This window comes from Hevea brasiliensis, chromosome 9, assembly GCF_030052815.1.
Source record: "Hevea brasiliensis isolate MT/VB/25A 57/8 chromosome 9, ASM3005281v1, whole genome shotgun sequence".
NCBI classification, from domain to species: domain Eukaryota; kingdom Viridiplantae; phylum Streptophyta; class Magnoliopsida; order Malpighiales; family Euphorbiaceae; genus Hevea; species Hevea brasiliensis.
In genome coordinates, this window is record NC_079501.1 from 22,394,874 (window position 1) to 22,410,615 (window position 15,742).

At 27.2% G+C, this 15,742-nt stretch overlaps 1 protein-coding gene and 1 non-coding gene across 2 annotated transcripts; one reads left to right on the plus strand and one right to left on the minus strand.

The window, feature by feature from the left end:
* The first annotated feature begins 9,079 nt into the window (after positions 1 to 9,079).
* On the plus strand, positions 9,080 to 10,896 carry LOC110657704 (malonyl-CoA:anthocyanidin 5-O-glucoside-6''-O-malonyltransferase). Its single transcript, XM_058153416.1, has one exon. It carries the CDS (start codon positions 9,290 to 9,292, stop codon positions 10,697 to 10,699), a length of 1,410 nt encoding a protein of 469 aa, XP_058009399.1. The 5' UTR covers positions 9,080 to 9,289; the 3' UTR covers positions 10,700 to 10,896.
* Positions 10,897 to 14,899: 4,003 nt separating this feature from the next.
* LOC131183615 (small nucleolar RNA R71) lies at positions 14,900 to 15,006 on the minus strand. The gene has a single exon (XR_009151657.1). It is a non-coding gene; the product is annotated as a small nucleolar RNA R71 (small nucleolar RNA).
* Between the last annotated feature and the right edge of the window lie 736 nt (positions 15,007 to 15,742).

Genomic DNA, 15,742 nt, shown 5'->3' on the forward strand with positions numbered 1-15,742 from the left:
TAAAGAAAATTAAATTTTCAGTTATGACAATAATTGGAGAGTTATGATAATATTCGTTAAATTTTGAAATTAAATGTCTTGATTTGGCAAATCATCAACAATTAAATATTAAATTTAATTACAGTAAATTTACTTTTATAGTATAATTTTAAATTATTTTATTAATTTCAAGATATATTGTTCTTAAATTTTTATAGTTAAATGAAATAATTAAAAATTTGATAATCACTAAAAAAGAAATTTATAAAATTATTGAAATATATATAATATTTTTAGTTAGCTAGTCATGAAAATTGTGGTAATAATGGTAATAGTAAAGATATTTAAAAGGAGATTAAAAAGAGAATTAAATAAAAATAAAATTAAATACTTAGCATAAAGACAATAATTACTATAATTTTAAAATATAATAATTTATATATGATAAGTGCTACGTGACAAAATTAAAAAAAAATATGTCTGCATAGTAAGCTCTCTTTTTGGAATGCCATGTGGTAGTCCCAAGAGAAAATATTTTAATTCATACCTTAATTTATATTAATAGAATATTAAACTTCCATTTCATTATAAGAAAAATATAATAAAAAATTTATTATTAGTATTATTATTATTGTTATTATTATTTATAATTAGACTCTTTTTTATAATATTGATTTAGAGTTTTTTTAAGCAACATCTATTTAGTTGTTAATATATTAAATGTATAGATTTGATTTATAAGTAACAAATAATTAAATTTTCTTTGCTCTTAATTTTTATGAAATTTATAATATATTTAATTTATTTTTTACTAATTTAAAAATATTTTAAAATAACGTGCATCTACATTATTTTTATATATTAAACTTATTAATATAAGGATAAAGTTAGACTATTTTTAGATGGTTTAATAATTTATTTTTCTTAACAGAATTACTATTATCTTCTTGCATAATTAGATATAAAATTAAATATTTTTTATTATCAAATTATATTTTATTTAATATATTATAATAAGTAAGCAATAAATATTGTATTATTAACATTAGTTTGTCTAAAAGTGAACTATACACACATAACTAATATGTAATGTAGTGAATGAATATAATTTTAATGAATATAATTTTATTTCAATTGAATTGATTAAATAATTTTAATAATTATTGAAATAGTAATTTTATTTATAATATGTAAGTATAATATTTTATATTATTATAAAAAATTAAATATATTTTTTATATAATTTTTTATTAATTATATTAATATAATAAATTTTAAAAAATAATTTTGACAACATTGCGTGAGTTTTTAAGCTTGTTAAATTTCTATTAAACCAAATAGTTAAATTAGATTTTACTTCCCAAACGTTGTCTGCAATTACAAGCTCTTCCTTAAAACCCTAGTTGTCTCTGCTTTTCTTACTCATCAGTACAATCACTAAACCCTAGCATCCTTTCCCAACTATTCACTTTTTTGTTTCTGTGCATGCCATTTTGCTAGTATTTGCAACTGGAGAAAATGAAAGAGCATGCAGAAGAGAGGCAGATTCAAGCACGATTCGTCACAAAAATGAAGCCCCCATTCAAAGCCTCACGCACTGCCATGACTATGCCAGTTAATCTCACCTGTCTCGGCCTCTCCAACATTATCAATAGTTTTCTCAAAGCCGATACTATATGACTAAAATTTATGTAAAGAAGGAAATTTTGAAAAAAAAAATTATCTTTAGTTTTCAAAAAAGTCATTTTGGATTTCATTCTTAATTGTATGTCATTTCTTGTTTTTAGCTAATTTTTTTTTTAAACTTCAATGTGTTTTTTACGTTGCTATGTGGTGGTTTTAAGTTCGAGAGGTGGTTTTGGCAGGGAATACTAATGGGGAGAATCAACCATTTGATTTTCTTATTGATGGAGAAGAAAAAGATAATAAAGAAGAAAAAAGATAAGAAAAAAAAGATGATGAAGAAGAAAAAAGATGACAAAGAAAAATATGATGAAGAAGAAAAAAGATGAGAAAAAAATTAGATGGGAAAAAAATGATAAAGAAAATAGATGAAAAAGAAAAAGATGGTAAAGAAAATACGTTAGAAAAGAAAAAATAATGAATAAAATATATGAGAATGAAAAAAATAATGAAGAAAATGAGAGGAAAGAGAACAAAAAGATAAAAAAAAATAAGTAGTGAGAAAAAAAAATAGTAATTTTTATAAATAAATTAACAACCAATTTTAAGTTGTTAATTTCTTTTCAAAATTGGGCAGAAATATTTGGGAGAAAATTTTGTAATTAATTTGTAATCAATTGCAAAATCAATTGTCAACAGTAACCGATTTCAATCGGTTGCAAATCAAAATAAAAAAATGGACGGAATTTTTTTGGAAAAAAAAAATTAGTTGCAAAAATGGCTGCTGTTAATAACCGATTTACAAATCAATTACAAATAAAAAAAAATAAAACAAAAAACTAGGCATAAATTTTTGGGAGAAAAAATCGATTGTTAATAGCTGTCAAATTTAATTAATTGCAAAAATAGGTTATTATTAGTAACTATTCGCAAATCAGTTGTAAATAAAAAAAATAAAAAAAATTAGGTCAAAATTATTGTGGAAAAAAATTAGCAGCCCATTTGCAATTAGTTGCAAAAACTAGATTGCTATTAGCAATCGATAAGAAATCGATTGCAAATAATAACCGATTTTAGTAATCGATTGCAAATTGGTTACTAATTTTAAAAATAATTAAAATAATTCTTTAATTTAGTAACTGATTCCTTGAATCAGTTGCTATTAGTAACAAATTTTAATAATCAATTTCTTAATTAGTTGCTAATTATATATTTAAGTTTTTTCTAAATCAATTAGCAACTAATTATAAATCGGTTACTAAATAGCAATTGATTTCAGTCAGTTGTAAAATTGATTATTTTTTGTAGTGATATATCACATTATTTAATTATTTAAATTAAAATATGAATTCAAAATGTTAACTATTATAATATTTAGATATATAGGCCACCTATTTAAAATTTGAATAATTTAATAAATTTTAATAAAATTTTAAAAAGTTGATATAATTTTTATTAGAATATTTAAAATCTCAATATTCTAGTAATTTCAAAATTTTTTTATTAATTCAATTAAATAAAAAAATAATGAATATATATTTTAATTTTTATTAGACTAATTTAAGCTCAAATATTTATTTAAATATCCGTCATTGGAAAAAAAAATCGTAATTTTTTGTTAATACAGCTTTAACTAAATACGGTTTAATTTTTAAATATTTTTTAATTAATGGAGCCAATAAATATGGACTAGATTAAAAATTGATAAACAAAATTATAAATAGTATTTAATATTAATTTAATGGATATAGGAGCCACACCTACGTCTAAATTTAAGTGTATTACGATGTTATTAGTTAGTTCTAATATTCACAATTAAAAGTTTGTCAATAATATAAATTTGGTAGTTGACCTAAAATTAATATTTTTGATTGCTCATTTTCTTGACTGTCTGGACTTTAGTTTTCAGACTCAAGTTTTAAATTAATGTTTTGAGTATATACATAAAAATTGACTAAACCAAAATATTAAATCAACCTTTGTTAAGAAATTATTTCAAAACTAAATATAAAAAAAAATTAAGAATATATCTATAATTAAAATATTTTAAATCAAAAATTAAAATTTTGAAGAGCGCCACTAAACTAATTGGGTATGTGCTTTATTGGTATATTGACAGCCCAAAATTTCTAGTAGGTCAATTAAAAATACTCACATTTAAAAAATTAATATTTTATGGGCCCTTCAAAATTTTTTTGTCCATTTTATAAAATGTGGGCTAATTTTTTTAAACAGTGTGTAAGAGATAGTTGAAATCCTACCCATATTTATTGAATCATTAATAATATTAACTTTTAAATTATTCAAATTAATTTAAAAAGATTTAAAATATTATTTTTTATTTACCTAATAAACTTGAAAATTTTGTGAGTGAAGCTTAAAAAATAATTTGAATATAGGTATGCCTTAACTTTTAAATTTGAATTTGACCAAATTGTTATCCATGGGCTCATATTTAACTCATTAAATTTTACTTTCATATATTTAAACTAGGGAAGTATCCGTATTAATGCACGTGATTATTAATAATTTTAATTTATATATATTTTTTAATTTTTAATATATAAAAATTTTATTAATTATTTTAAATTTTATAATATATATATATATATATTATAAGTTAAGTTACTTATTATAAAATAATTATTAAATAATTTATACATAATAAAAAATGTCACATTGCAGGGAAATACATTCTTACTTTTATATATGTAAGATTTAGCTTCCATTCTTTTTTTTTTTTTTTCTTTTTCACTTCATTCAATCTATTTTTCTTTTCTTTTTCTTTTTGCAATCTAAATTTTTCTTAATTTTAATATTAATAATTAATTAATTTTATATTAATTTAAAAATTAATTATTTTAATGCATTAATACTTTATCAATTTTAATTAAGGGATTTCATTAATTTAAAAAAATTTAATATAATAAAGAATATTGAAAATGTTTGATTGGAAGTGAAATTTTTATTAAAATAGAAACAAAATAAATAAATATATAAAACATTGTGAATAGTTAATTTTTTTTTTTAAATTAGTATAAAACATTTTGAGCGAAGGCATATCTAACCTTGCCAATACGATCTATAACAGCAACAGGGTCAAAATAAAACCTCTGCTACAACTTTGTGCCATCTTGCATTTGATTATTTTCAAATGTCCAATTAAAACTTGGCTTAACACTTTATTTCATCTTACATCTGATTCTTTTCAAAAATAGCTTCAACTTCAAAATGGAAGACATCTTGTTTATAGTTTTTGCTTTTGGACTCAATTAAGCTGACTTTGCTCAAATCATTCTTCAAAATTTGTCCGTCCTATACTGTTCATTCCAAGCTCTTGTGGTAAGCTACCATTTTCAGCCACATTATGCATATCTTGCGAAAACTTTGGAATGCTTGATTGTTGAAGCACACTATTTTTCCTTAAGTTTTACATGCTGTAGAACTCTTCATTTCGTCGTTATTATCTTCTTCTTCATCAGATATGCACAGTTAGCAAGACCCAATACACTTCATGGGGCACCATATCTAGATTTTTCACTTACATCTTCAGCCTCTCTGGCTTTGACTGGAACTAGAACATTTGCAGATACCTTGGGGGTTAGGACTTCTGGAGGAGATGGAGATATACCTTATGATTTGAAGTGACAACATTATGCTCAACATTAACAGTCAGATCATCTTCATGAAGAACTTTTGTTGCAATTTCATCAAACTGCTCATCAGTTTAACCTTTAGAAGAAAACACTTTTAATTCTTGATTAATGGCCATAGTTCTAGCAGCTTCCTCTTCTTCAGTCGACCTAGAAGATTCGACAATTGATATTTCCCTGAAACTAATGATCCAAGATATTTTGAAGTGGAAGAACTTGCTTTATCCAAAATAAATCGAAATCTTAGTTTAAGGATTGGATTAGGGACTAGTTTTTCAATATTAAAGATTGATTAAATTCATATGTTCATTAAGCATTTGAGCTAGGGTGCAAATGGCCCCAGCAATGGGAAAGGCGATTCAATGTTACAAATTTTGGCTAAATTATATATTTTAATTACTATTTTTATACTTAAATATAAATTGGTTCTATAATTAAGCAATGCGTATTCATACACTACGATCACAATTATTAAAAAAAAAAAAATCACAGTTATTAATTTATTATTCATACACATTTTACCCCTCTCAAAAAAGTCCAAAAAACCTTTTCTCCTCTGAACAACACTCATTGCTTTTATCATCAATGTACAACCATGGCTCCAACCTTCTCTTTCTTCCTTCTCCTTGTTTGCTTGCTGAGAAAGATTAAGACTCCTTACCTCTGCTCATCTAAATCCACTGCGGCTCTTCCAGCTCCATAAGCCCCTTCTCGAAGAAAACCCTCAACCTTGTTTGTTTGCTTGTTTGTAGGATTCTTTTTTTTACAATAATCCATATAATGTTGATGACAGCTGCACAGCTCTTTGTCCTCTTTAAATACCTACAGGCAAGAAGTGGTGTAATTTGTCATATACAGAAGAAAATAATGAATTATTGGTAGGATTCCATCTACCATTATTATTTATATTACTATACAGCAGCAGAAAATAATAAAAGAGAAAAGTGTTGAGAAACAAGAAAATAAGGGAAAGGTGGGATTGAGAAGAGGCAGAATGAGGTTTTTCTCTGTGTCAGTTGTAGCAGTGGTGGTGTTGATTCTGTTGAGCACAAGTCATTGCAGAGCTAGTGTTCCAAAGAGCATGGGTGGAAACCGCCTCTCCGTAGGGGATACCAATGTGGAGTTTGAGTTCATGATGGACTCCGAGATTAGTAGAATGCTTGCTACCCCATATACTGATAAGTCTTCGAATCCTAATCAACCAGCCTTTGGTTGCGGCCAAGACAAACGCTACTGCCTCCCAGAGAAAAATAACAATTGCCGCAGTGTGTACCAACGGGATTGCTAATTAGCATATTTTACTACTTCTGTCTCAACTATTCCGTGCAGATGGATTAAAATTGTTGTTTACAAATAAATGGTCAGTCATGTATTCTTCTTCTCCTTCTCTTCTAATTTTAATGTTTGCATCATTATTAATAAAAAAAAATAAAATAAAATTTGTTACTAAACCATATATCTTATACAGAATAATTTTTTTGAAAACTAAAATGTGATTAAATTTAAAAAATTGCAATCTTTAACAGGAGGATGAAAAGGCTGCAATTTTTTTGAAAAATATTAATCTCAATACACGAAAGTCAATTTGAAAGTAATTTTGATTATAAAATAAAAAAAAAAAAGGTAATGACCAATTAGCTTATAAATCAATAGCCGGTCAAAATAAAAAAAAAAAAAAAAATTATAATGTCAAACTCAACGGCTCAACAATTTCAAATCCCACACAGTAATGGAAGTCTACCGACAAGGCATGTGCCTTAGATATGGGTGTGCTTCTGTTTCTAGCTAAAATTGAAATCGGATGGTGATTCTAATTTCAAGGGTTGAGAACCGATCCAATTTCAATTTGGTTTATCCAATTTGATCTAGTTTGATTAAATTTAAAGTTAATATGTATATATTTTTTAAATTTGTATTTATTTCAAAAATGAAAACTTTAATTTTGACTTAGAATCAAATTAAAAAAAAAATCAATCTAATCAAATCTTAATCTGATTTAATAAATTCTATTAAATCTAAATTTAACATAATTCAATCTGATTTAATTCAATTTTAACCAATTTGATTTCTATCTAAATTCAAACCAGACCCATGTTTGATATGCCTTATCTCCAAATAGTATTTATGTTGATATATTTATAATACATATAAAAATATAAATAAAGGGAGAAAAAAAATTATAAAGTATTAAAGCATATTAATTATTTCTGAAATAAAGAAAGAGTAAAACTTTTAAATATATCATGTGACATGCATCTTTTTTAAAAATCTTAAACAAAATTATACTTATAGAAAAAATTAACTTATTTTATTTATTTTAAGAAAGCACTATTTGTTTATTTTATAATAACGTTGATAAATTTTTTATTATAAATTTTAAAAGAGGTTGAGAAATGTATTTATTTTTTTTTAACATTTATTGATTATTATATATTTTATAGTGATTATATAAGAGAATATATTAACAGCTGAAAAAATATAATTAATTTATTATTTATATAAATTTTAAAATTATACTTTAATTATAAAGTTTTCATAATAAACTTTACTTTCTCTCAAATTTTTCATAAATTTATAATTTCTTACGTTAACTGACATCTACAGTAATACATTTTTAGTTCTAAGATTTTTTTTATAAAATTTAACACTTTATTAGTAGTAATAATAATAATAAGATAAGTACAATACAATATTTGTATAAAAAATATACATATAAATATAAATAATTATTTTTTTAAAAAAATAATTTAAATAGAATAAAATAATGTTTTGAATAATAATAATAATAATAATATTTTAATACTTATTAATTTAATTATTTTAATAATTATTATATTTAATTGGTAATCTCTTACTAGTGTAGGTAAGCATGAATAAGCAGCTTATTTTGCTTTAAATATCAAGCAAGCGTACAAATTGCCTTGCTATTATTTTTTATTTAATTAACTGATTCCCTGGCGAACCGGCAGCATGCCTTGGGGCACTCCCCCCTTAATTTTCTTTTTAATAAATATTATACTTGTAAGTGGCCTATTTTTTTTTTATTGTAACTATATTTTAAAATAATAATAATAATAATACTAAAATTATAGCTTGAAATATTATTATGATAAAAAAATATTTTAAAAATAAATAAGATAATAATTAAATATTATAAATACTCTATAAATAAAAAATTTAAAAATAAAGGTATATAAAAAAAGAAACAATTATAAATGATAAAAATAAAACTAAAAATTACCCATGCTGGTCTTTACTTTTTAACTTAATTCTCATATCTCTAGTTTTATCATTTTCGATTTTTAATTTATAAATAAAAAAATTAATCATTTTATCTGAAATTTAAATAATTAATTTACAATTTTAGATATTAATTCTCTTATCTAATTTTTATTTTTGTTTTTAATATATTTAATAAAAATATCTAAATGAACTTCAATTTATATTTATATGTGATAAGTGATAATATTTTTTTATAATATATAGTAAATTTTTTAACAATAAAATATAACTAATTTAGTATTATAGTGATTATACTATAAAATCTTTTTAATTATTATGTGATGGTCTATTATATAAATATTATTAAATTTATATTATTTCAATATTTATTAAAATTCAAATTACTAATTTTAGAAATAAATATAGATGAAAATATAATTTATGAATTTTTATTAACTATAATAAATATATGACTGTTAATTTGGCCCCTCCATATACACTCTGCGTCACTAGATTTCTCCACTACTAGACCTCTGCACAGTTAATATTTTATTTAGATAAAAATGCAACTCGGCCTTACGAAGTTATGATTATATAAATATATAGTGGTATATCAAATTTAAGATGATAATTCAGTTTAAAAAAAAATAGATGATAATAATGAAAATACAAGATTAATGACCAATAAAATATCAATTAAAGCTGTAATTCATTACGATTAACAGTTGTTTTGTTGTTCAATAGCATATAAGTTCTCGTAACAGGGAGCTTCAATACAAGAAAAGGAACCCATTGACTTTCTTCCTGTATTCATGGCACCCCCGGATTCGGTAAGAGTACTTGAGGTCTGCCAGGTGGCTGCGGCCAGCCACTCACCGGAGTCAGCCACCGAGTTATCCCTCCCTCTAACATTTCTTGACACAAGATATTTGAAATTTCCCCCAGCTGAGCGCATCTACTTTTTCAAGCTCCTTGGATCAACTCCAACCTTTTTCCATTCTGTACTCCTTCCAACCCTCAAACGCTCACTCTCGCAGACCCTTTGCCACTTCCTCCCTCTCGCTGGCCATCTTACTTGGCCACCTCATTCCCCCAAACCCATCATCCTCTACTCTCCTAATGGTGCCGTTTCGCTTACAATTGCGGAGTCTAATGCCGATTTAGATATCTTGGCAGGCGATGAAATTCGCGAAGCTTCTGAGTCACGTCTTTGTGTGTCTGAGCTGTCAATATCAGACACAAAAGCATCAGTAATTGCTTTGCAAATAACGCTATTTCTCAATAAAGGGTATTCCATTTCCATTGCTATGCACCACGCAGTTGTTGATGGAAAAACCGCTTCCATGTTCCTCAAAGCATGGGCTCACATATGCAAAAACACCGCAAAAGAAAATACATTCACTTTGTCGTCGGAACTAATTCCGTCTTTTGACCGATCGACGATCAAAGACCCAGACGGGCTTGAGTCATTTTATTTGAACCACTGGGTAGCTAACACCAAATTGGACACGAAATCCAACTCAAGAAGCTTAAAATTGCTGCCAAATCTTTTGGGAGTGCCACCCAACTTAGTTCGAGCCACATTTCAGTTGAGTCGTGAAAGCATAGAGAAACTCAGGGAATACGTAGTTAGCTACCACCAGCAGCATGGAGCTGCAGGGCTACAACCTATGAAAGAAGTTCGTCTATCTACATTTGTACTTACATGTGCTTATGTGTCGGTTTGCCTGGTGAAAGCTAGAGGAGGAGATGGTAGTAGACTGGTTTACTTTCTGGTAGCAGCAGACTGTAGGAGACGCTTAAACCCTCCGATTCCACAGAATTATTTCGGTAACGGTGTTTTTGTCCATGATACGGTTGTAGAAGCAAGAACTTTCGTGGAGGAAAATGGAGTAGCTATTATAGCGGAGAAGCTTAGTGGTCTTATAAAGGGGTTGGAGAAGGGACTTTTCAGAGGAGCAAAAGAGAGCCATGAAAGGTTGAGATCTGCAGGAGCAGAAGTGCAAAAGTTCGGAATTGCTGGATCACCTCGGTTCCAGTATTACGAAGAGGATTTTGGATGGGGAAAACCCGACAAGGTTGAGATTGCTTCCATAGATCGGATAAATGGTGTTTCATTGATGGATAGTAGAGATGGAAATGGAGGGCTTGAGATTGGATTAGTTCTGCTGAGGAGTGAAATGGATGCTTTCGCTTCATTGTTTGTTCAAGGCCTGAATTAACGACGTTAATTAAGCTGATGATGTCCTGATTTGCATGTTCATTAATCTTGTATGAACCTAGTCAATTAATCATATAGGTCTGACAAGTGTTTTTAATCATAGTTCGTAATAGATTTACACAAGGATTGCTTATTATTCTGAATTAGTGATGTAGATTTGAGCCTCTTTCTTTAAATTATTACTTTGAATTTTCCAATGATGCAAGAATTGATAGAAAAATAGCTGCTTTGGTATCACACGCAATGCCTCGAAGGCAACGAAATTTTTAATTTTGCAGGCTTTGTCCGGTAAACCAAAAACAAATCCGTCATTCGTCATTCTCTATTCTTTTATTGATCTATTAAAAAAAAAAAAAAAAGCTGCTTTTAATATTAATAAAAAAAAATTGTCCACCAAAATATTAGCTGAAATTATTTTTAGTAACTGGATGTAAGCTGTTTAAATTTATAATTTATTTGGTATCCCACCAACATGAGATGCATGGTGTTACTTAAATTTGTAAGTTCTCTTATGATACCATATATTGAGATACAATGGCTAAGTTTGAACTGATTTTTTTGATATTGTAATTCACTCGTGTTTTGGGCAGTTCCATTTTTATCTCTTATTGTGATTAATTTTTCAATAGTTTTAAATTTAAAGTGACTTTTATATTAATTATAATAGTCCAAACTCAATTAGTTCAAATAATATCCAATAAATTAAAAATAATTAGCTCAAAATTATTTTTAATGATTAAGCTTGAGTTATTTAAATTTTAGAACTATTCTATGCTTAAAGGAAGGTTTTTAGACTGATTTTACTTTTGCATACATATATATATATATATATATATATATATATATATATATATATATATATATATATATATATATATGTGTGTGTGTGTCAATGTGATGAATACTAATTTTATTAGGATTTGAAATCACATATTCACTACAATTAAGTCCTCAAAAATTTCTTATTTTGACTCTCTCTGACCAATTTTAAGTAGTATTTAGTGTAAATGAATTATACGATATTTTATAAAATTTATTTATAAATCTAAAATTATAATATTTTGTTTAAATAAAAATTTATTTAAAATTTTTAATAATTAATTTTATAAAATTTATTATAATCAAATTAAATTCTTTTAAAATTGATAGAATTTATAAATGAATTTAAAATTTAAAACCATATATATTTTAAGTGATAAAATATCCTTTTATTATATCATTTTATTTTATTTTATTTATTTCTAATACAAAATTTATTTCATTTCAAATAAATTTCATATTTAATATAAAATATACATAATAAAAAAATTTATTTATAAATGAATTGTATCATAAAATTTATTTATAAATAAAATAAAATTTACCATAAAATTAAATCAAACAAGTCTTAGCATGTTTTATAATTTTCCAAACTCCTGAATTTTCAAACAGATTTATCTAACCATTTTTAGGCAATAAAGGATGAAAATTTTATGTTATAATGCAATTTTAGAAATTTCATTTTAAAAATTCTTGACTTTTGAAATAATTATACGCCACCATTTTGTCAAGGAGAAGTAAGTTTCTGAAGATGATATATTTTTTTCAATGTTAATGAGAAAAGGAGAAGTAAGTTTCTGAAGATGATATATTTTTTTCAATGTTAATGAGAAATATATATATATTTTAAATTCAATTATAAAATAATTGTTATTATTAAAATTCTGTCTCCGGTTGTTTGCTCTCACATCCGTCCTGAAGGTAATTCTGTTGCGGATGCTCTGACTAAGCATGGACTCTCCTGTAGCTCAGACCTGGTTGCTTATTTCTGATTTTATTGTTTGACCCTTTTGTGGTTAGCGGACCTACGATCCCTTCCTTTTATATATGCTTGGGCTCTTTTGTATTTGCTGGGGCTTTTTATTATATGAGCAAAACTAATTTATTAAAAATGGGAAGTGATGCATGCATTTTATATCATTATTTAGGTATAATTTTTGCACATAATTTACCCTTATTCACAGCTACTATTTTAGATATTAGTATATATTTAGTCAATTTTACAATTTTCACATTTCTTAGTTTAATTTTTGGAATTTATTTGTTTTGTAGGTTAAATCTGGAGAAATTTGATGAATTTTGATCAGAGTAGCCATTTGGAGGAGATTAAAGTCGAATTGCAAAAATTTTGAAGTTGAGTAAAAATGGCGAGAGCGACACAACCTGCAAAGACAACCGATTAGCTTATGTCATTTTTACTGGAAATAAATTGACGTGGCATTTCCGTTACTCCAGCTTTTTACCTCACTTTCTCTGGAACCTTCCCCCTTTTACCCATTCTAGGGCAGACCCTAAGCTTATATAAAGCCTCATTTTATCATTATCTTTTCATAGAGAGCAAGGGAGTCATTTTCGAAAAAGTGAGAAAGAGAGAAGGAGGAGCATCTTCTGCATTTTCTTCCAGCAGCAGCAAGGATCACGTTTCTGCACTTTTCTGCAGTGAGATCCTTCGCAATTTCTTTGGGTTTTTCTACCCCTTTTAGCTTACATTTCCATTATTTCTTCATTTCTTCATTTGGGTTTGTCTTTAAACAATGATTTGTGAGTAGTTGATTGAGATTCTAGAGATGGGTTTGTAAATATTGATTTGTATTGTGGTTTTGAACTGATTTAGCCATTTAAATGGGATTTGTTATATTTTGATTTATTGCTTGTGTGCTTATTGCCTTGCTTGATGAATTGGCCCTCATTAAGTTAAGCTTTAATCCTTAATAGATGGACTGAAAAGTGAATATTGGGGATGGATAATCTTGCAATAAACTTTATTTTCTTGGTGTTAGAAATAAGCTAAGAAGATTAAGGGGAATTTTCCAAAAATCAATTTTATGCATTAATTGGGTTTTTGTTAGATTTGAAATACCGTGAAAACAGGGTTTGATTTAATGAAAACCAATTTTGAGATGCTTGAAAAAGGTTTCAAAAATTTAAGAATTGATTTCCCTCAAAATTGCAATTCTCATGTGTTTGGCTAAATTAATGATAAACCACATACAAACAATATTGAAAATCTATTCTCTAGAATCACTTTATTTCATTGAATTTAGATTTAAATCCTCCAAATCTCATAAATAGCAATTTCAATTTAAATCCAATTTAAATTTAATTCCAATTTAAATCTAATCTCTAGAATTACTTTATTTTTATTTTTATTGAATTTAGATTTAATTTTTCTTAATTTCATAAACAGAAATTTCAAATTAATTTTTGGTAATCTAGTTTAATTAATTTTAGTTAATTGTTTGATTTAGCATTAATTCCTTAAATACCAATTTTAATTCCAAATTTCATTCTACATCTTTAAATTTTGTTACTCTAATTAGCTTATCCTTTTATTTCCAATTTAAGCACAATTCCCTGTGGGATCGATATCATTTTTTTAAAACTATACTACTGTGACCCGTGCACTTGCGGACTATACACGCAGTATCAAGTTTTTGGCGCCGTTGCCGGGGAATTGTTTGTTTTAAGTTGGATTTTAATTGTTTTAAGCTGATTAGAATTTTTATTTTCTTTTATTTTCACTATTGTTCCTTGTGTTTTTCAGGTACTTTTCTTGTTTATGAGACGATCGAAAAGCACAAGCGACACCGAATTGTTGTTCAATCCTGAAATTGAAAAATTCTGTCGAGCCAACAAAAAGGAATACAAAAGAAGAAAAGAAGCAGAAAAAGAAGAACAACAAATATTTGAGCAAGAGGAGACAATAGAAAATATGGAGAATCAAAATAGAGCTATTGGTGGAGACAATGGAGGAAATGAGCAAAACGATCAAAATGCAGTTGCTAATCAAAATGATCCTCAAAGAAGATCCATGTTAGACTATGCTTTTCCGAGATGTACTGATGTGAGAGATAACAGACCTATTATTGGAGCTAATCAATTTGAGTTAAAGACTGGTCTTATTCAAATGGTTCAGAATTCACAATTTGGAGGTAGCCCACTTGAAAATCCTCATTCTCATTTGAAGAAATTTTTAATGATATGTGGTACACAAAGGCAGCCTGGAGTTTCTGATGAAGTGATTCGGCTCACCTTATTTCCATTTTCTCTTCGGGATTCAGCATTGGAGTGGTATGACTCACTTCCACAAGCTATTATAGCTACTTGGGAACAGCTATCTCAAGCTTTTCTATCTCAATTTTTCCCACCTGGGAAAACTACTCATTTGAGGAATTTGATGGTAGCTTTTAAACCAAGGGATGATGAAACTTTGTATGAATCCTGGATGAGATTTAAGGAGCTTGAAAGGCAATGTCCTCATCATGAAATACCGAAATGGATGATTGTTCAGAATTTCTACACCAGAGTTACTCCAGCCATAAGAAACACAATTGATTCACAAGCAGGAGGAGATTTCATGAGAATGACAAGTGAAGAATGCTATGATCTTTTAGAGAAGATTGCTCATAATACCCATTTATGGGGAAATCCTAGAGCACTTGAGCCAAAGAAAGCTGGGATCTATGAACTTGACTCAGTTAGCTACATGAATGCAAGATTTGACCAGTTGACTCAGCTTCTTAGTGATTTTTGCACAAAGGCAACAACCTCAACTCCTACAACTATGCAACAAGTTGCCTTCACAGATGGAACCCAAAGTTGTGGAGTTGATTACTCTTCTTATGGTGATTTGCAAGAACAAGCTGCTTATGCAGAAGGTTATCAACAGAAACCTATGGGAAATGCTTATTCTAATGTGAATAACTCAACATGGAGACCACAAGCAACTTTTGCTCAACAAAGCTCAAATCATGCTCATAACCAGCAGTTTATGCAGCAGAACAAGCCTCAATTTCAGCCTCAATTTCAGCCCACAAGGCAGCCACAACCAGAATATCAAGCAAGAGCACAACAATCCCTTCCACCTCATGAACCGAAGCCATCCTTGGAGAACATGATGGAGAAATTTTTTGCTGAACAAAGCAAGATGAATAGCAAATTGGAGGAAGAAATGCAACACATGAGACAAATCATGGATCAATTACAAGTCCACAACCGCATGTTG